This window comes from Leptosomus discolor, chromosome 11, assembly GCF_034619465.1.
Source record: "Leptosomus discolor isolate bLepDis1 chromosome 11, bLepDis1.hap2, whole genome shotgun sequence".
Lineage (NCBI taxonomy): Eukaryota > Metazoa > Chordata > Aves > Leptosomiformes > Leptosomidae > Leptosomus > Leptosomus discolor.
The window spans coordinates 1,800,114-1,820,058 of NC_141401.1; the positions used below are offsets into that span (position 1 = coordinate 1,800,114).

At 55.0% G+C, this 19,945-nt stretch overlaps 1 protein-coding gene across 2 annotated transcripts in view; it reads left to right on the forward strand.

The window, feature by feature from the left end:
- ITGA11 (integrin subunit alpha 11) overlaps nucleotides 1-18,316 on the forward strand; it is a 45,467-nt gene extending 27,151 nt beyond the window's left edge. The window contains exons 11-31 of one of the 2 annotated variants that reach the window (XM_086471382.1): nucleotides 524-668; nucleotides 2,447-2,595; nucleotides 2,880-3,020; nucleotides 3,617-3,619; nucleotides 3,957-4,160; nucleotides 4,593-4,723; nucleotides 5,401-5,567; nucleotides 6,902-7,044; nucleotides 8,155-8,265; nucleotides 8,489-8,574; nucleotides 9,933-10,140; nucleotides 11,766-11,864; nucleotides 13,264-13,340; nucleotides 14,051-14,140; nucleotides 15,402-15,492; nucleotides 15,633-15,745; nucleotides 16,410-16,509; nucleotides 16,846-16,956; nucleotides 17,396-17,491; nucleotides 17,855-17,968; nucleotides 18,245-18,316. In XM_086471382.1, coding sequence (XP_086327508.1) covers nucleotides 524-668; nucleotides 2,447-2,595; nucleotides 2,880-3,020; nucleotides 3,617-3,619; nucleotides 3,957-4,160; nucleotides 4,593-4,723; nucleotides 5,401-5,567; nucleotides 6,902-7,044; nucleotides 8,155-8,265; nucleotides 8,489-8,574; nucleotides 9,933-10,140; nucleotides 11,766-11,864; nucleotides 13,264-13,340; nucleotides 14,051-14,140; nucleotides 15,402-15,492; nucleotides 15,633-15,745; nucleotides 16,410-16,509; nucleotides 16,846-16,956; nucleotides 17,396-17,491; nucleotides 17,855-17,968; nucleotides 18,245-18,316 — 2,451 coding nt within the window. Of the gene's footprint in view, nucleotides 1-523; nucleotides 669-2,446; nucleotides 2,596-2,879; nucleotides 3,021-3,616; nucleotides 3,620-3,956; nucleotides 4,161-4,592; nucleotides 4,724-5,400; nucleotides 5,568-6,901; nucleotides 7,045-8,154; nucleotides 8,266-8,488; nucleotides 8,575-9,932; nucleotides 10,141-11,765; nucleotides 11,865-13,263; nucleotides 13,341-14,050; nucleotides 14,141-15,401; nucleotides 15,493-15,632; nucleotides 15,747-16,409; nucleotides 16,510-16,845; nucleotides 16,957-17,395; nucleotides 17,492-17,854; nucleotides 17,969-18,244 lie in introns of both variants that reach the window. The other variant, XM_009954854.2, reaches the window with a different exon arrangement.
- Nucleotides 18,317-19,945: the final 1,629 nt, after the last annotated feature.

Consider the following 19,945-nt stretch of genomic DNA (forward strand, 5'->3'; position numbering starts at 1 on the left):
GTCGCTGGTGGGGTGCTGAGGATGGTCAGTCCCCTTCTGCTCCACGGGCTCTGCAGGTCGGCAGGTCCGAGCGAAAAGCCAGCAGGGATTTCTGCTCGGGGTTTCCCTGGGGAGGAAAAAGCACGCTGAAAAGATATGAATGGGGTGGAAATGTCATTCTAGCATCTTTAAAAACCTCCATCTTTCGAGGTGTGCTTTGGAGAACGGTTTGATTGATTTTTTTTTTCTGGTTTTTTTTTAAGATTTTTACTTTTCCATTTGTCAGATTCTTCTACTTTTCTGTAAAACGTGTAATTTCTGGGAGGGATCATTTGCTTTTGTTCTCTTCTGCACTCTGCAGCCTCCAATAACATATAGTCTAGGAGCTGGGCTTTTAGGGACCCCCCCATTTTTGTTCTCGCTCAAAACCAGCCCACCGGGTTCCCTTGTCCATCTCAGCAGCAGCGTGAATCAATTTTGACCATCTGGAGACTTGTCTCCGCTCGACAAGAAATACCCTCAAACTACTCCTGTTCCCCCACAGGACGGGATCTTGCTGGGGGCGGTGGGGGCTTACGACTGGAACGGAGCCGTCCTGAAGGAAACCAGCAGCGGGAAGGTCATTCCCCTGCGGGAATCTTATCTCCAGGAGTTCCCGGAGGAGCTGAAAAATCACGGAGCGTATTTAGGTAAGAAAGCCAAACGAGGCTCTGCTGCCAGGGCTGGATTCATGATTTTACACTTAGTAATAGGAAGAACAACATATTTCTCAAATGACTAATCGCAGCCAGCGTTCCCAGTGTAGGTGGTACAGTGCCTGGGTGTTTGCGAGCTCCCACCGGTGCGAGACCCGCGTTGCCCCTTGCTCAGGGCTGCAGCGTACGTGAGCATCCTCACCTGGGAAGAGTCCAGTGTCAACCACGATGTGCAGCCCGAAAGGGATTGAAATGCAGGAGCAGCTCAGACACCGGCCAGCCCAGTTCATCCACAGCGCTTACTGGAATGGCTTAAAAAGCCCTGATGAAATTTCATGCCTAGGGAGGAAATACCTGCTGGGTTAATCCGTTCCATGTGCGGCTGTTGAAGCTCCGGAGTAAAAAAAAAAATATCAGCCTAGGTTGCAAAATGAAGCCTCTCTCCGGAGATGTGCGTGCCAGGCTGAGCCGCCCGCGGCAGAGAGCGGGGTGGGATGCTGCAGGGTCACCTGCCTGCGTGTCAGGGCTCTTCCCTCCGCTGGGGACACAAACAGCCCCTGGACATGCGGGTCATCTCTTGGGGTGGCAGCAGAGTGTCCCCCGGGCTCAGCTGCCAGCATCTGGAGCAGGGACAGCTTTGGCTGTGCAAGGGGTACCCACAACAGTATGTAGGAGCCCAGCTGGGCTCTGTGTTTCCCATTGCCTGGAGTATGAAATCCAGAAATATTAAGGGAACGGTGGCGCATCCTGCGGCAGAGCAGCTCGGGTCGCCCGGCGCTGGGACCTGGGGGTTTCAAAGCTGATGCTTGGCTTAGGAATATCCCACCAGGAGGGGAATATTTCAGGAAACAGAGACACCAGGTGAGGCCAACACCCAGGGAAAGGGGTCCGTAAACCCCCAAAATCCCTGGAGCTACTCAAAATTCAACTGGATGTAACCCCAAGTGATCTGGTCTAGCTTCATGGCCGGCCACGCTTTGAGCTTCTAATAATTTAAATAGCATTTAAAACCGATTCTGAACATGCAGGAACCTGGAGCTGGGTTCGAAAAACAAGATTTTTGCAGCCCAAGAGTTATATTCCTTTATAAGCCCATCTCCAACCCCGGGCAAATGCCGCAGCCCAGCGTGCGACGCGTGGTGTCGGTGATCCCAGCGCAGAAACTAACCCGTCTGGGTCGGAAAGCGGGGTTGCTCAGGGTCATTCGCTTACACGGGGTTATTTCCACAAGGACTCATGAGCAACACTCTTGATGGATTCGTGCCTTTTATTGGACTGTGAGTGTTAACATCAAGTGTCAGCGAAGTCTTTCACGCCTGGTTTCGGACACGGGGGTCTCGAAGGAGCAGCGCAGCGCGCACCGCAGCCCCCCGGCACGCGCGCACCTTGCTAGTGTTTGTTTGACTTGATGTGAGCCGTGAAGTAAAACACTCATCAGGCCCAAAATTGGACTCGCCTTCGATGGAAGAAGGGTTTTGCAGGGGGGTTGACGGCTGCGTTAGGCGGTGCCAAAACTCTCGGCCCAGCTGCGCTGCTCGGGGTGTAGGTAGGACCTCAGCAGGCGGCTCAAAGCCCAAGGTCAGGGCGCTGGGGTTTATTTGAATGGCTTTATCTTTGAAGAAATCTGCGTTTCGAGCTTCCCAAGCTGGGAGGTGGCCAGAGTTGTGTCAGCAGCTGGGGGCTAATGGAAAACAGATCACTGGGGCAGCGGTTGGGAGCAGGCAGGGAGCTGCTCGGCCGTGCTCACCCCGCACCCGCCCTCTCCTTTCCAGGTTACACCGTCTCCTCCGTCATATCCACCAAGCACGAGCGGATTTACGTCGCGGGAGCACCCCGGTTCAACCACACCGGGAAAGTCATCATCTTCAGCATGCACAACAACCGAAACCTCACCATCCACCAGGCGCTGAAGGGAGAGCAGGTAACGCCGGGGCACGCGCTGCCAAGGATGCCGCGTGGGTTTTGCCGCGTGGGTTTCGCCGCATGGCGCGCGTGCTCCTCCATCAATCCTTCCCCCCCCCTCTTCATTTGGCAAATTGTCCTGTTTAAACGGCTCGGCTGTGGATGCCCTGGCTGTTGCTGCACCCGCAGCTCCGAACCACGTGGCTGTAGCAGGGACAGGGCTTGGTACGAAGCGCCGGGGAGGGTGGCAGTGCCCTTGCGTGCCAGGAGCACCGCTCCCACCCCCTCCTCTGTCTCCTCCAGATCGGCTCCTACTACGGCAGCGAGATCAGCTCCCTCGACGTCAACGGCGACGGCGTCACCGACGTTTTGCTGGTGGGAGCCCCCATGTACTTCAGCGAGGGCAGGGAGAGGGGGAAGGTCTACGTCTACACCCTGCGGGAGGTACGTAACAGCACCACAGGGCGAGCTGGGGGCACCACGGGAGCTGTGTCCCCTCCCCGGGGGCTGTGCTCACCCGCCAGCTTCCATCAAACATCACAGGGCATGGCAGCCCTGCCCGAAGGCAACAGAGCTTGGCAGCGCCTCGCTGTTGCGGCTGCTGCAAGACCAGAGGAGGATTTGTCTCTTTTCCTCATTTATAAACAATCCCAAGGGCTTTGCTCGCTGTCAGCAAAGGGAGTCCAGCCTGTGCTGGAGTGGAGCTGCCTCATCTCAAGGTTTCGCTGCTCCCAGCTGGGCGAAATTCCCAGTCCCGGGGTGGTGATGCCCAGAGGTGCAAGGTGGAGGTCTTTGCAACATGGGTGTCTCTCTGGAGAAACAGTCTCCGTCCACTTTGCCTTCCCCAAAACCATTTCCTCCAAGGGAACCCTCGTGCCTAGAGGCTGGGGCAGGCACAGGGTTGTGGGGAGCAGCAAGGTCAGTCCCTCCACCGGCAGCGCTCTGGGGCAGGACCAGCTTTCCTGCCGCCTTCAAATCTGACTCAAAATGCAGTTTCTGAGCCAAATCCACCAGGCTCTGGGGGCACGCGGGGCAGCAAGCAGGTCACGCTCTACATCCAAGGCTGCAGGATCCATATCCCGCCCATAAAAACCAACTTTTTAATGCAATTATTTACATGGGTTGCTATAAAAGGAAGGCAAAGCAGGCTTGGGACTGGTGCAGGGCTCAGCCCTCCCCAAGGACATGATCAGCAGAGAGTCCTGCAGCCCCAGGAGGCCTGTCACCTCCTTCCTTAAAGAATTAGCTCACACATCGCTGCATCTTGTTCGCCTGCCTTTGAGGGGTTTCTGCTCTTGCCAAGCTTGCTGCTGATGGTTTCGGGATTTATTATTATTATTAATTTTTTTTTTGGTCTTTTCTTCTTGGCTGGCCTGGCAGAACCACTTCGTTTCCAGCGGTGCCCTCGCCGATCTGCCGAGCTACCAGAACTCCCGCTTCGGCTCCTGCATCGCCGCCGTGCCTGACCTCAACCAGGACTCCTACAACGACCTTGTTGTTGGGGCACCTTTGGAGGACGAGCACCAAGGAGCGATATACATCTTCCTTGGCTTCAAAGAGGCTGTCCTGAAGAAGTACAAGCAGGTACGGCTCCCGGCTGCTTCCGTTGTCCTCATCCTTCATCGGAATAATTGTCATTTGTGCCCATTTTAAAGACTGGTTCAGCACAATAAATTCACACGCAGTGTTGGACTGTTAATTAGTGTTGCCAGGTGTTTTCTCTCGTGAGGCGTCTGAGGCAAAACAAGCATAATGTAAGGAAAACACGCTTGAAATTAGGGGCAATGCTCAGCACTCGATGCAAGGGATTGCTGTAGATAAAATATTTCTCACGTTTGTGGTATGGCATCTCCGAAGAGAAACGGCTCTCGTTCCCTGGAAAATTATGTTGGGTGCCATCGCTTGGAAAGGGGCATCTTCAGTAGCGTGGGGGAGGTCGCCAGTGGCAAACCCCTCCTTTGCAGGCAGCGATGCTCCTGCTGGCAACCAGCTTAGACTCTCCCCTTTGCTTTTCAGCGGATAGCAGCTGCGGACCTCGCACCAGGCCTGATGTATTTTGGATGCAGCATCCACGGACAGCTGGACCTGAACGAAGACGGGCTGGTAGACTTGGCCGTCGGCTCTCTAGGGAACGCCGTGCTGTTGTGGTTAGCTGGATCTCGTTTACACTCGCCTCTGACCGAAGCTCATCGCAATATGCTGACATTTTTTGGGGGAAAACTGATCTCCCAACAATCTGACCCATCTTTCCCACAATAATGACCCCCTGCCCGACAGGGCCGTGGGATTTCAATGCTGTTGGGCCCTAGAAGAATGTCAGGGTTGCTTTTGAATTTCATCATTTGTTCCCCAGGAGTTTCAAACCAGCTGATTGATTTGTGGTGATTTGCCCAGGCAGCCCCCTGGTCTTCTTTAATAAGAACAATTTAATGTTTTCAAATATTGATTAATGTTTGGGAAGTCCCTTGAAGCTGTTAGGATGGAGCAGCTGCGTCCAGCAGAGATGGGACACCCTGGGGTCTGCCTTGGGAAGTGCTGTGTGCACTCAAGGGGCCAAATCCTGCTTTTGGTGCTGACCTACTCCACTGGCATAAGCAGGAGGCAAATATATGCGTGAGATTTTATTCTTCAGATGCTACACAGATGAGCTGAGAGTAGAGCAGCACGCTGTGGTGGCCTTTGGTCTTCCTCAACGTCGCCTTGATAGTGAGAAAAATGGTGAAAAGGGCGAATCTGGAGGTGGGGGAGGCCTTTGGAGGACACCGCAGATGCGTGCGGGCACCCCGTGCCGCAGCACGTCTCTCATCCCTTGCTTGTCCCGCAGGTCCCGCAGCGTGGTCCAGATCAACGCCAGCATCCGCTTCGAGCCCTCCAAAATCAATATCTTCACCAAGGACTGCAAGAGGAACGGGAAGGATGCCACCTGCATGTCGGCCTTCGTCTGCTTCACCGCTGTCTTCCTCTCGGCTCACTTCCAGGCGGCCAGCGTGGGTAAGCGGCGCTGCCGCTCGTGTTGCGACATCCCCAGCTCGTGCGTTGTTCGGGTCTCCAGCCCCAAGGGACCACCCGGCTTCTGCCAAGGGAAACCATCCAGGAGCTTGGCATGTCTGGAGGCGTGCGTGTTGCCACCCACCACATTCCTTTTTCCCCACAAATTTGTCCCCGTCTTGGCTGATGTAGCAGTGCCATCGCGCAGCGCCAAGAAGCGCCCCGAGGGTACAACCTCACCCGCGTTTAACCTCTTCTCTCACCTACACTCCAAGGCCAAGCCCTCCCGCAGCTTGCCTGGCCGTGGTACGTATGACAGGGATGTCACCCCCACCTCACTGGCCGGAGGGACAGGAGAGGACGTGCCCGGACCGTGTCCCGCAGAGCTCATCCATCCTCCCCGCTGCAGGGGCACGACACATCTGCCGACCATATGTGCATGTTTCCCTAATATCTCGCGGAATCTCTGTGAAGTTATTGGCCAGCTCTGCTGCTAAACCCTTGCACGTTGCCGTGACCCTGAGTCTACCCGGCGGATGCCCGTGACTCAGCTGGAGCTGGGGGGGGCGAGTGATAGCAGCTCGGCCCCCTGCAACCCGGCAGCAAACGCTTTCAAGGGAAAATTGGGTCCCGAGTGAAGCCAAAAAGGATAACTCCCATCCCCTAGAGCAAGAATTTTGATTTGTACGATCAAATCCGGTGTTTTCCTCCTCACTGCTGTCTTTGCGGAGCTTGCAGGATAAAAAGCTGAGTGGGCTTTCCTTTGTATATTTAATTTTACACTTATTTCTACCCAGAAGAGCCACCCCGTGGACAGTGCGTGCTGGGGGCTGACGGCCGCTCTTTGCTTACGCACGTCTTGCATCGCACTGGTGCAGTGGGTGCAAATCCCACCCTGCTTGGTGCTGGGTTGGGGACCTCCCATTCCTTTTCGGCAGCACTGCGGGAAGCAAATGATCTCCAGTAAAGCATCTAGGAGGGGAGATTGCTCCAGGGTGCACCACCTCCAGGACTGGTACAGGCCAGCATGTGAATATATGAGGCGAATAATTATATATCCAGCACAGATTTTACGCAGTGTCTTGTAATAATGCATTTTTAAATTCCCTCGTTTGACCTAGAGAGTGGATGCTTTGCCCAAAACAAAAATGACTCTTAGAAACGGGCAACGCTAACTAAAAGCTGATTTTTTCCCAGTTTTCCCCTCCCTGCCACGCTCCTCCCAGCGGGGCAATAGGGGTTTGAGTGGGCACAAAAGCCCATCCTTCGACCCCGGGGTGGCTGTGCGGTGAGCATCACCCCGGGGAGAAGCCCTGACGGCGCCGCTCTCCTTCCAGCGCTGCGGTACAACGCCACCATCGACGAGCGCAGGTACACGCCGCGGGCTCACCTGGACGAGAGCGGAGAGCGGCACACGCAGAAGGGGCTGGAGCTTCTCGCCGGGCAGGAGCACTGCGACAGGCTCCAGTTCCACGTCTTGGTGAGCGTGAAGGAGCTTCGAGGCCGGGGCCTCCTCTTCTACCAACCCCCGCGGCAGGGGGGATGCTCTCCACCTCGTGCAAACCAGCCATGCGCTGGGACGTGGTTGGAAGAGCCTCGATGGCTTCGTGGGGCTGGAAATAAGCTTCATCCCGGCGTCTGGATTGCTTCACGCTGGGTTTGATGTGGTCGGGGATGGAGCTGCCGGCGCGCGGCAGATGCTGGGTCCCCCGAGCGCTGACTTCATTGCAGCCCCAGCTTGCGCTGCGCTCCTTTCCACGAGCTGCTTGCCGTGCCCTCGGGGAGGGCGTGCACTCCTGTTGCCCGGGTCAGGCTGGTCCTCCTGCTCCAAAATTGGTGAAAACTTTTTTTTTTTTCCATTGGGAACCAAGTATCTCCGTGCCAGTTCCCAGTGCTCTCGCTCTCTGCACCCCTCTAACCATTAGGCTGCCCCTTCGCTGGGTGCAGGAGCCAGTGAAACCCTCTGCACCGCTCGCAGGGAACAGCTGATGCACAAACCTGGCCAAAATCAAACATTCCCAGTGAATGATGAGAATATTGCGGAGGCCAGGGAGGGCCGAGCTGCCAGACTGGCCCGGCCCCAAGCCCTGGCCTGAACCGCCGTGAACTTCTGGGAAATTTGAATCTGGAGCTTGAGACGGAGCTTGTGATTTAGCCCAAGAAGCATCTCGCTTCAGAGCATCTAACGCTGCAGCTGGGGCAAGGCATGGGAAGAGCTCAGGGAGCTGCAGGAAAGGTGCAGCTTTGTTACCGGCCGGATGAGCCCTGGGTAAGGGGTGCAGGACAGCTCTGTCCCCCCTGGGGACAGTCCCCCCTGGAGCACCCACCTCGGTGCAGCAGGTGAAACGTCTCCAGCGCTATCAGCCACGTACGTGTGGACGGCTGTCGAGCAGCACCGCTGAGCTGGGGTTGTCCCTGTCCCTAGGTAAGGGGTAGCTGGAGAGACCTGATGGTGACACACCAAGTATACGAGATGGCAAAGCTTTTATGTCATAAAATAACCACACGCGCCTGCAGCTCTGCCTTACCTTGCTGCCCCTCCACGAGCAGGAGCCCTGTCCTTCTCAACGATGCTCTCTGCCTGCTGCAGGACACAGCTGACTACGTGAAGCCGGTGACGTTCTCCATCGACTACGAGCTGGAGCACCCTGAGAACGGCCCCATGCTGGATGATGGCTGGCCTACCTCGCTCAAGGTCTCGGTAGGTAGCAGCACCGACCTCCCAGGGTGCTTTTTATCAAGCATTTGGTCAGCAGATTTATCTCTGGATGTAACATCTGCTTCTTTATCTTGGGGCTGTAATCCCTGATCCCTCCCATGACAGCAATACGTTGGGCGTTCGCTGCAGCCTGGGGTCACCACCCGTGGCCCAGGACAACCTGGGGCATGAATCCTCACCGAGCTGCTGTTGTCATCCCCCTCAGGTCCCTTTCTGGAACGGGTGCAATGAGGATGAGCACTGCGTCCCTGATCTGGTCCTGGATGCCAGGAGCGATGTGCCCAGTGCCATGTGAGTAGGTCGCTCAGAGCATCCTCCCAACCAGTATCACAAACCGGGGGGGGGGGGGGGGGGGGGGGGGGGGGAGGGGGGGGCTGCAAAACCCAGCCCCAACCCGTGCTCCATAGATTCTGGCATGGCAACTGGTCCTTCATCCACCACCACCATGAGGTGCTCTCTGAGCCTCTGCCTGCTCCCTGTCTGGAATGAATCTGCGGTTTTCCAGGGAATCCACAAAACGACTAATATTTGATGCCATGGTGATGAGCCCCAGGGAGACAAATCAGTAAATAACAGGGGGGGGGAATAAATACAAGGCTGGCATTACCCACTTGGCAGTTACAGGCTTGACTCATGCAGCAGAAATAATTATAGGCTACATCTCAGTGCTTAAAGAGCTTTTAAAGGTTATCTAGGAGCACAGGAGCCCGAACCTCCGCCTCCTGTCGACAGCAGTGAGCTCCGAACCAAGCTCATGGCCAGCACTGCTAGCTGGGGATTTCTTGTATCCTATAATTCAGCATTGATTGCTCTGTGTCTCCTGTAAAGCTCTTGGCTCTGAGGCTGCGACCTGGGGCTCGACCAGGAGGGGGTCTGGGGCCCCTGGCTGGGCTGGGCTGCGCTGCCAGAGGTTGAAGTGAGCTGTAGGTAGGGATTACACACGGATCTTTGCGGCTGGAGTCCTACAAATAACCATGGGCAGGTGCTGTGGTCTACGGGGCATCAGTCCTATTAATTTGGTTCCTCCTGAAGCCTGTGGAGCTCTCCCAACAGCATCAGTGGGCACTGGATTGTGCTGTAGAAGAGCAGCCGAGACAGAGGTGATTTCTGCCGAGGTGACTTGTTGGAATAGAGATATTCCTTCAAACCGGCACCCTGGTTGTCCGGCCATCAGGTGGCTCTGAAGGTTGCACCGTCCTGCAATTTTCTCTTCTTTTTTTTAATTTTATTTTATTTTTCATTAAAAAAAATAAATGCCCAAACACCTCAAAGTCCTCAAAAGCAGCTGCTGCTGCCGTTGCAGTGTCCGTGCTGGTAAACTTGCCGGGAAAGAGATCTCGGCCAGGCTGAATCTAAACTCCAGCTTTAACTTTTGCTAATGGTATGGGATCTATTTTTTTTTTTTTTCCTTACATCCCAGCGGTACTAAGAGCTCCGAACTGGGTTTGAGACAGCTAGGCACCGTTGACCAAAAATCCCAAGCACCACAATGGTCCACAGGAGGAAATTGCCATTCCTCCTCCCGCAGCACAACGGAGGGAGAGCGGGGTTTTTCCTCGCACTGCCCTACGAAGACCAAAACCCCGGGGCTGGGTCGTGGCGCGGTGCCACGGGCAGGGCTGACCGGCCCCGCTGCCCTCCTCTTGCAGGGAGTACTGCCGGCGGGCGCTGCGGCGGGCGCCGCCGGACTGCTCAGCCTTCACCCTCTCCTTCGACACCTCCGTCTTCGTCATCGAGAGCAGCCGGAGGAGGGTGGCCGTGGAGGCGGCGCTGGAGAACCGAGGCGAAAACGCCTACAGCACGGTCCTCAACGTCTCCTTCTCCAGAAACCTCCAGTTCGCCAGCTTGATCCCCAAGGTGAGGCTGCCAGGGGGGGAAATCCAGGGCTTTCCAGAGGCGCTTTTAATCCCAGCCGGATGAGAAAGCTGTGTCCTAAACCAGAGCCCAAAAACGTCTCCATCCCTCATAAATCAGGCATGTTTATGGGCTTAGTTTCTAAGCACTTACAGCCCTTTCAGCTCTTTATTTTGGAAATACAAAAACGTTCGAATTTTAAGAGCCTGAAAGAAGGTCAAATGCAGATGAAATTATCTCCCTCTTTATTTTTCTACTCCAATAGTTTAAAAATACTTGCTGCGCATGGCCAAGTTCCCGTCAGGGATGAATTTTTGCAGCTGAGCTATAGCTCCTGGAAGTATGGGCTGATAATGGGAACGTGGCCACAGCTCAGCATCGAGCCGCTGCTCTACGGCTGCCCCCTGGATGAGCCCGTCGTGCCCCATCCGCTCCCACCCTCCCCAATATTTTTACCCACCACCACTCGCTCAGGCTCGGTGCGACTCCTCCCTTTCCCCAGCGAGGTTTGGGAAATATGCTGATGCTGCTGAGCCCTCCCCTCATCCCCCCCCAATGACTTCATACCCGCCCGCAGATCCCATGTCCTGCGTTTGTTTTCCTACGTGCTGTGCCAAGGGAAAATTGTGGGGCACGTTGCCCACAAAATAAGAAAAATGCATTTTTCTGAGAGATTACTCCAAATTAAGGGGGGGGGGGGGGGGGGGGCGGGACACCCTACAACACTCAGTAACAAATGCACCGCACAGCAGCGGTTGCAGGAAATATTTGTAGCTGGTTACAGAAGCATCGCTGCCAACGGGTTCCTAGCTGCCAATCCTTACAAATAAGCAAATTGCCAACAGGAGGGGACGTTTTTTTGTGTCAGAGGCCGCATAGAGACCCAAATAAAAAGTAGCTGTGGCCCCACAAAGACCATCATCTCAGCAGAAGAGTGGGAGACACCTCTGGGGCATTGCTGACGGCTGTCAAGGCACTTTCCCTGTGGTGCTGGGATGGTTCATCTCCTGGGTAGGACTTGCCCAGTGGCAGCAGCTTGAGCTGAGACCCTTGCGGGGTCTAACACAGGGCCAAAAACTGGGATAGCTCATCAGAGCAGGGTGGGTGTCCCATCCCACCCCAGCCTGCGCTTGGGCTTTGCGATGGGCAGGAGCTCCCCCAGCCTGGCTGGTGAGCTGGAAGGTGTTCAAGCAGCAGGAACGTAATAGTTGAGACAAGGAAATTAAATATTACTTCTTAGCTGGTGACCATGCGAAATAATAGCTCACATTATCTCTTGATGCTTCCCTTTGAATCCTCATCACAGAAGAATATTCTTCTTCCTAATTATAGCGCCAAGAATAATCGGGTTCATTCATTCCCCGCTGTAGATAAATTTCTAAAGAGGATTTAAAGCAGAAAGCTGGAAGTTGCTTGCTAGACATGCCGCTCTCCAGGAGTGGCCCTAGAAATTCCACTGCATGGGAAGGATTCCCAGCCTGCAGCAAGCGGGGTGGGCTGGTTGGTTGGTTTGGTTTACGAAAGTTAAAGCCTGTTTGGAGTCCTGGGGGGGGGTGTTGCCGCTTTCACAAAGAGCCAGGTCAGGGGGCTCGTGGTTGGTATCATGGGCACTTCGCGTCCCATTTTAGGACGACACGGACATCAACATCGACTGCATGACTGAAGACAAGCACCCCAATAAGAAAGTGTGCAACGTGAGCTACCCGTTCTTCCGAGCCAAGGCCAAGGTAAAGCTATTCCCTGCTGCCCAAGTGAGGCTTCACCCAGGGGCCAGGAGCCCACCGTCCCTGGCACAGCCATGGGGCCGCATCCCTCCGTCTTTGGGCTGGGCAGCTTTGAACAGGATTTTTAAAGATCAATATTTGTTTTCTTCCCTTCCCTCTGTCCGTTGCTGCTGTTTGAAAGACACGTTTGGGGTGCCAGGATGGTTAGGACACCGCCTTGATGCTAGGAGAGCACCAAAATCAAACCCACCTCCTCCGAGTCAAAGAATCTGACTCCAGTCCTTTGGAGCAATTTAATGCTGGCTTCAAAACACCGAAGGGAACTTCCCCGAGCTCCTTCCTCACAGCATGGGGCACCCTTCCCTGCCTGAGAGTTTTTCCTTGCTCTGAACACCCAGGGTCCCTCCAGACCCTCCTCCGAGTCTGCCCAAGCCCCCTCGGGCTGGTGGCATCCTCCAAACCGCAGCGGTTCCCAGCACCTGGCATAAGACCAGGTCCAGTGGGCATCATTTTTGGTAAGCCATAAAGCCCTTGGCAAACTTTAAGTGCAGCATTAAGGTGGGGAAGGGAAAGTGAGGAGATGCTGCTCTCTGCAGCCACGGGGGCTCCGTCTGAAATTCCACCTGCCTGTCCTGCACCCTCGTGAGAAAAAAAGGGCCGATACAAGTCGGATCTAAAGATAAAATCTTTCCAACCCCGATATCCGCCTGAAGCCCTTCCTTGTCAGAAGCTTGATAACGATGGATGAGCTCCAGGCACCTCGCTAGGCTTTAAAGCTCCCAAAAAAAGCCCTCTACGGATGCCTGTGGCTGTGCAAAGAGCGCAGCAGCCTGCCTCCCCATGACCTACGGGGGCTGAGAATGCATCTGCGTGGCATCAGGTAGTCCAGGTCCTGCCAAAACAAAGACAAGCTGGAAATGGAAATTTGGCCCGAGAGCAGCAGGAGCTTTAATATTATACTCAGCTGTGCCGTCCCAGACAGTTTGAGGTCATTGCCACAGCTCTTGCAGATGTGACATTTATCACATTTTGTTGTTGTTGGCCTCTCTCCGGCTGCCTTCCCCCGCCAGCCGACCCCGTGCCGCAGATGGGAGCGAGCGGCCTCTCGCTGCAGGTCCCCCGGGGGGGTTTCTCTTCCAAAGGGGGGGCTGCTTGCTGCTCCCATCTCGGAGCAACAAAAAAAATGCAGCGTGCGGGGCTGAGAGCGAATCCTGCAAATCCCTGGCGTGGCCTCTTCTCTCCCTGGAAAGCCGAGGCTCTGCCCAAAGCCCAGCAGCATCTTCCAGTGGGATCAGGGGGATGGTCTCACCCACGGAGCCCCCACACCGCTCCTCGCTGGCACTCAGAGGTGGCTTTTTTTCCGCCCCTAATGTATTCTCCAATCTGTTTCCAACCTCTGCAGGTAGCTTTTCGCCTGGATTTTGAATTCAGCAAGTCGATTTTCCTTCAGAGCATGGAGATCCACTTGATTGCCAGCAGGTTAGTGGTTGCCTTCTCCCTCGCACGTGTTTGCGAGGTCGATGGGACGCTGCCTGCTTGCGTTGGGTTTCTTTCTTCCTTAGCCATAGGTGATGCTGGAGGCTTTACTTCAGGAACAACCACAAGGAAACCTGGCTGCCATGGGTTATTACATAGCACGCAGCCTTATATTCACAAACCAGCCTATTTTTATTTCTCTCTATATTTATTTCGATCGTTTTTCTATGTATGTGGAGGCTGTGTGGCTGCTGCCAGCCTCTGCTCTAAGCAGAAACAGTCTCGGGCACTGCTGCTTTCTTACTCACCTTCACAACTGCAAATACTCCCAGGAAAAATATCTCCTAACAGCTTTGCGAAAATTCTCCTTGCTCACTCGCCCTGCACAGGTAAAGCGTTCCGACAGCCAGCTGAAATCTCATTAAGATGTTTTTCATTTCCATCAGTCGTGGTGGCAGAGAGCGGCCGAGGATTCGCTCCGCTGGGGCTGCTGCACTGCTTCAGCCCTGCTGGGTGTGAAACCTCTCCCCAAATAATCTACTTTCATGGCCTCGGGCTAAGAAAAGTTACAGAAATAAAATCTCTTTTCTTTACGTTTTGGCCAAAAAGCAAAAGTTCAGCCTTTCCCCACCTGCTTGCTATGACCCCCCCCCAAAATATAAGAGGGGAGCCGGCTCCTGCCTCACCCCACGCTTGCCCCGCTGCTCTTTCAGCGACAGCGAGGAGAAGGAGAGCACCAAGGAGGACAACTTTGCCCACCTGAATTTTCACCTGAAGTACGAAGCTGACCTGCTCTTCACCAGGTGAGGGTTTTGGGAGGGGACACGGGTTTGTGGGGGACACGGCTTTCCCATTGGGAAAACCAGCACCGGCCCCGGGGGAGCTGCGTTCAAACAGAGCCCGGTGCAAACTGAGCTTTAATTTGGGGAATTCGCTTAGAAAAGGGGCTGAAGGAACCATAAAATCAGGGGCATCCTGCTTGGTGGGTCCTTGTAAAAAATCAGCAAAGAGCAGCGAGGTGCTGCGCTTTCAGAATGTTTAAACACACGAGTATTATTAAATAGGGGTGAGGGCAATCTTTTTTAAGGGGAAAAATGTACTTATTGTAGGTAATAATGTCCATAACACGTGTTACTAGCTGGTGTCTGGGCTGGCAGCCATCCCACTCAAAAATCACCTCACCAGAAGCTCAGCTGAGGGATGTGTGTGTGGAAGGGTTTGGGCATCAGCAGTCACTGAAGCAGAGAGCGTCCCCGGTCCAAGGAGAGCAGGGAGCTACGGCACAGATGATAATTTATTAACCTGATTATAAGGAAAAACGTGGACCCCAGAAGCACATTCCCTGGCACCACTTGTTGTAATTCTTAGCAGATTTGTAAGACCTTCAGTCATTTAATTTTTTTTTACACTAGAGGCAGCCGGGCACTGAAAATAAAACCACTTTAATACTTGGAATGTACGGGGAGCTGGGGGGATTCTCAGTTTAACTAGTATCAGAATCATCCTTATGGGAGAAGGGAGAACTTGGAGGAAAAGAAACAGCACCAAAAAATTCAAATTTGGGCACTTTGTGGGGAAATAATTTCAAAGGGTTTGGGGGTTTTTGGGCCACGTGCCCATGTGTCATGGCACCGGCGAGCACGCAGCCCATCGCAGGCGCTGCCAGCCGGGCCCCCATGGGCACCCGTCGGATGCTCCTGGCTCCTTCCCTTCCTCTGCAGCTGCGAAACAGAGATGTTATTTACCTTCCAAGATTTATACGTGACATTCATCCTGCTGACCAGGGCCTTGGATGTCTCTATTATATTAAAAAGGCAAGAAAAATTCTAGAAAGAAAGGGAAAATACTGCAGAAGCAGAATAGCGTGAAAATCCCTCGTCTTCTTTTTTTTGCACGAGGTGGAGCCAGGCGATGTTTTCCATCCGAAACGGGGCCAGACAGGCTGAAAGCCCTCTCCCTGGGGCATGTGCCTGTGGAGGGGCTGGGGGCAGCTGGGCAGGGGGCTGCTTCGTGCTCGGTTTGTTCCGAACCCACCTCGCGACGCGTCCTCCTTCGTCACGACAGGGCGTCGAGCCTGGACTACTACGAAATCAGGTCGAACAGCTCCCTGGAGAGATACGACAGCATCGGCCCCCCGTTTCACTGCACCTTCAAGGTAAGGAGGGGGTTTTAAACCGGCTGAGGGACCCCCCTCACGTGCTGCCCCGGAGGTGGGATGTGCCACGGTCACCCTGCTTGTCCCCGTCCCGCGGGACACCAGCACCCCGGGCACATCCCCATCCTCTGCCCTCGCAGTTGCAGAACCTGGGCTTCTTCCCCGTGGAGGGGGTGACCATCAAGCTCACCGTCCCCGTGGCCACCCGGGCGGGCAACCGCCTCCTGCTCCTGACCGAATTCGTGGTGGACCAGGTAGGAAGGGGGTTGCAGCCCCATTGAGCACCTGCAGGTCCCTTCTGCGCCAGGGGTGGGGATGCAGACACCCCACGGTGGGTCACCCCGTCCTTTTGCAAACACCCCTCCTCCGTGCTCACACCTGCACGGACAGACTTGGCTCTTTTGCATTGGCTTGGCTGGAAACGTGGAAAACGGTAATGGCCAAAGAGTTTAGTCCAAATATTTCTCCGAGCTAGACCTCCCTCCAGCGTGCAACGAATTCGTGAGGGTCTTGAAAGCATTAGCGGTGTCTGGGGTGAACTCCTGGCTTGAGCAACCATGATAGGGGTGAGAGGGCTGGGAGCAGACCCTGGGGCATCCCGAGCCTCCCGCTGCCCCTGCGGGACTCACGTGGCGGTGATGGAAAGAGCCCGGCACAGGAGACGGATGGATTTGGCCTCGATGGGAGCGTTTTGTATCGCAGCTCTCGCCAAGTCCCCGTGTCACCCCAGCTGGCATCCCGCATGGAGCTGTGCCAGGCTGGTGGTTTTTTGCTGAGGAGGGGCTCAGCTGAGAGCACCAGCAAAGCCTGGAGGAGCGCTGAGGACCCTCTGCTTCCACCAGGATGGGTGCTGAGCATGGGGCAGGTTGCAGGGAGGTGGCCACCGTGGTCCCCGTCCCCGTGCTTGGAGCCCATCGGCTTCTTCCGCAGGAGAACACGACCTGCAACGTCTGGGGGAACACCACTGACTACCAGAGGATGCCCGTCGAGGAGGACCTCTCCCGCACCCCCCACCTGGTAAGCACCTTCGTGGGCCTGATCCTGGCCCCCAGGATGAGCCCTGCTGCCCCAGACAGCCACTAAACCAGAGAGAAAGCCGCTGGGATGGGGATGCCCTATGGTCACGGGGGAGGAGAAAGCCCCTGGGATGGGGATGCCCTATGGCCATGGGGGAGGAGAAAGCCCCTGGGATGGGGATGCCCTATGGTCACGGGGGAGGACGGGTCTGTGGCCCCTCCACCGGGGTTTGGACCTCGCTCCCCTCGACGTGTGCCAGGGGAGAAGCCCAGGGGAGGTTTTTACCCCCCTTCTCAGCAGCGATATTCCCACGCCACGAACTTCTCCCCTTTGCAGAACCACAGCAACTCCGACGTCGTTTCCATCGACTGCAATGTGAAATTAGCCCCCAACGAGGAGATGAACTTGCACTTGCGTGGCAATCTGTGGATGAAGTCTCTGAAAGCAGTAAGTCCTCCCAGAGCAGACATGTAGCTTTTGAGGAGAAATCCCCCAAAGAAGCCCTCACCCCACAAAAAACAGGGTTTGGTCTTTTTTGGTTTTTTTTCCCTCTCCTGCGATTGCCTTCCCTTCCAGGGAGCCCGGGCACACGTGGGACGATTTTTGGTTTCAAATCCTATTTATTCTATCAGTGTGTGCATCCAGCATCCTGCACAGCACCTCCTCATGGGGAATTTAATCTCGAGCAGTCCTTTTTTGCTGCAGTTTAACCACACTCACTACTTGACCTGCACTGTCCTCCCCCACGGATGCAGCACGCGCCATCCCTGGCACGGCTGCAAAGCCGTGTTGGGGAGCAAAGCCACAGCGGGGGTGGGGGGCACCCGGTCAGGGTGCTGGGTCCTCTCCCATGGCTGCTGCTCATGACCAGCATCTCTTTGCGCAGCTGAAGTTCAAGTCACTGAAGCTCACCACGAACGCCGCTCTCCAGCGCCGCTTCGGGAGCCCCTTCGTCTTCCGTGAGGAGGACCCCAGCCGCCAGGTGAGCCCCTGGGCGGGATGGTCACCCGTGGACCTGGCAGCTTTGGGGATGCTGCAACCCCCTGCTCTGACCCCAGTGGGGGGGGGGAAAACCCTGTGGCCGAGCACCCAGCCCCGCAGAGCCCAGAGCAGCTCGGTGCGTTGGTGGCTGGAGCTCCCATCCCAGCATTGCAGGCTTGAGCAGGGAAAACCAGAGCTAAACCGCTGGTGCATGGGGTGGGCATGCTCTCCAGCAGCAAAAACATCTTCCCCAAGGAGGGGGTGCTCAACAGCCGCACCATCGTGCCATCCCCCCCATCCCCTGCCCGCCCAGCTCCTCCACCCAGCAGCAGCAGCCCCTCATTTTGATGCTCTTCCCTCGCAGATAACGTTTGAAATCTCCAAGCCGGAGGAGTCGCACATCCCCATCTGGATCATCCTGGGAAGCACCTTAGGAGGTCTCCTGCTCCTAGCCCTGCTCGTCCTTGCCCTCTGGAAGGTGAGCAGCCCTTAAGCTGGGCACGTTGGGGGCTTGGTGGAGACCCTCATGCGTGGAGGGGACCCCCTGGCCCTCCAGCTCCACGTCCACAGCCCCACGAGCCCCTCGGCACCTCCGAGCATCACAAAAAGCTCCTTCTGACCTCTTTGGGCTTCCATGTTATCCATATTCAGGGTCTAAACCGCCTGGCAATATCCCATTAAAAGACAAGACGCTTCCCAGCAATCAGCTGAAGTAATGGTGGGGTTTTCTTTTGTCTCTCTTTAAACCCTACAGCTCGGCTTTTTTAAAAGCGGGAGCCGCAGGCGAGCGGCAGAGCGGGAGCGCAGCGCCCGGGGGCTGGAGTGATGCTGCCGGGGCCGCCGGGTTCCCCCCCTGTGCACCCCCTCCCAGCCCCTCGCCGGTTACGGAGCAGAGGTTCACCTCGATGCCGAGGGATTTGGGTGCTGAATTTGGGTTTGCATCGAGCTGAGAGTACGTCCCTTTGTGTGAAATCACCTAAACAGGTCAAAAAGCCAAAAAAAAAAAAAAACCCACTACTCTACACGTACCAAAAATCCCCACCCCCTCCTCGCGGCCCTGTGCCACAGCGAGAGGAGCTTCAAACTGGGTTTGTGAGGAGGTGGCAGCAGCGCGGGGATGGAGGGGCCACTGGAGCAGCGTGTCCCGTGACCTGGGGCAAACCACGGCGCTGCCAGAATCTTTAAAGAATAATATCCTTGGGGGAAAAAAAAAACAACCAAACGTGAGGATTGCTCATTCCCGTGGCTGGGCTGTAGCAAACTCCCGGGCTTTGCTGGCCGCGGCTCTCAAACTGCGTCGCATTCGTTAACGGGAGCAATTGGGTGGAGATTTTAATTTGCCGCCTTCTTAATGCACTGAATACAAATGATAGCAAATTAAAGCACCTTAATGCAAATCTCCAGTGTCCAGCTGTACATAGTTATTCTAAAAATAGTTACCTGTTTAAGCAAAGGAGAAAAACAATTCAAAAATTAAAAAAAAAAAAAATAAAAAAATCAAAGCGTTTTCTACAACCTGAGCAGTTTTGAAGAGCTCGTGTCCAGCAAGGGTCCGCACGTGTATTATAACTGTACATACTCGGGGTCATGCGAAACCGGATGACCGGTGCTGTTTGACAAAAATCTTTCTTTTTGCATAACGGAATTATTTATGCTAATATTAATTTTATGGATGCAAAGAAAGCATACGTCCGCCGGATGTGTAATGAAGTTTGTTAAATACTGTCCTAGTATTTTTTAAGGATTAAAAATACAGTATTTTAAAAATGAATGGCCTCTACTCCCCTTCTGTGCTAGCCCCCAGCCACAGCTCGGGTGGGCACGAGCGGGAGCTGCTCGCACCTCCCTGGGACGCCGCGGAGGAGGACGGGGCTCAGACTTTGTCCTCTGCTTATTTATCGAGGGATGCAAGTGTTTTTGCAGCCTGTTTTTTAAAGGGATGCTCTCAGGTGGGATGAGCAGCCAGGGGTGCTGCCTTTGCATGCCCGGAGGAAGGTGTGCTGCAGAATCAGCACAAATCTGCAGAAACGGGGGGGAAATTTAAAAAAAAAAAAATGGATTTTTCATTGCTGGCATCCTCACCTTGAATGGGAGCTGTTCTTGTCAGAGCTTCTGGCTGATCTGGGGCCCAGCTGGGGCACAGGGCTACCCTAGAGAGCCAAAATCCCGGTGCAGGTACCAGAGTGGGTGCTTGGGGCTGGTCACACCTTGCCAGCGCTCCCGCAGCCCAAGAGATCAAACTTTGCAGATTTATTTCTTCTCCCTCTTGACCCTCACCCAGTTTTCCTCCCTGCTGTTGAAAGCACAGAGGCGGGCTGAGTGAGGACTACCCCAGGCTCTTTCCAACCTTTCATTGCCAGAAAAAAAAAAAAAAAAATAAACAACTGCTGTTCAAGGCTTTGCCCAAAAGCATCCCGGCCCTTGGTGCTACGAAAGGAGCAGCCGCCCGTCTCCC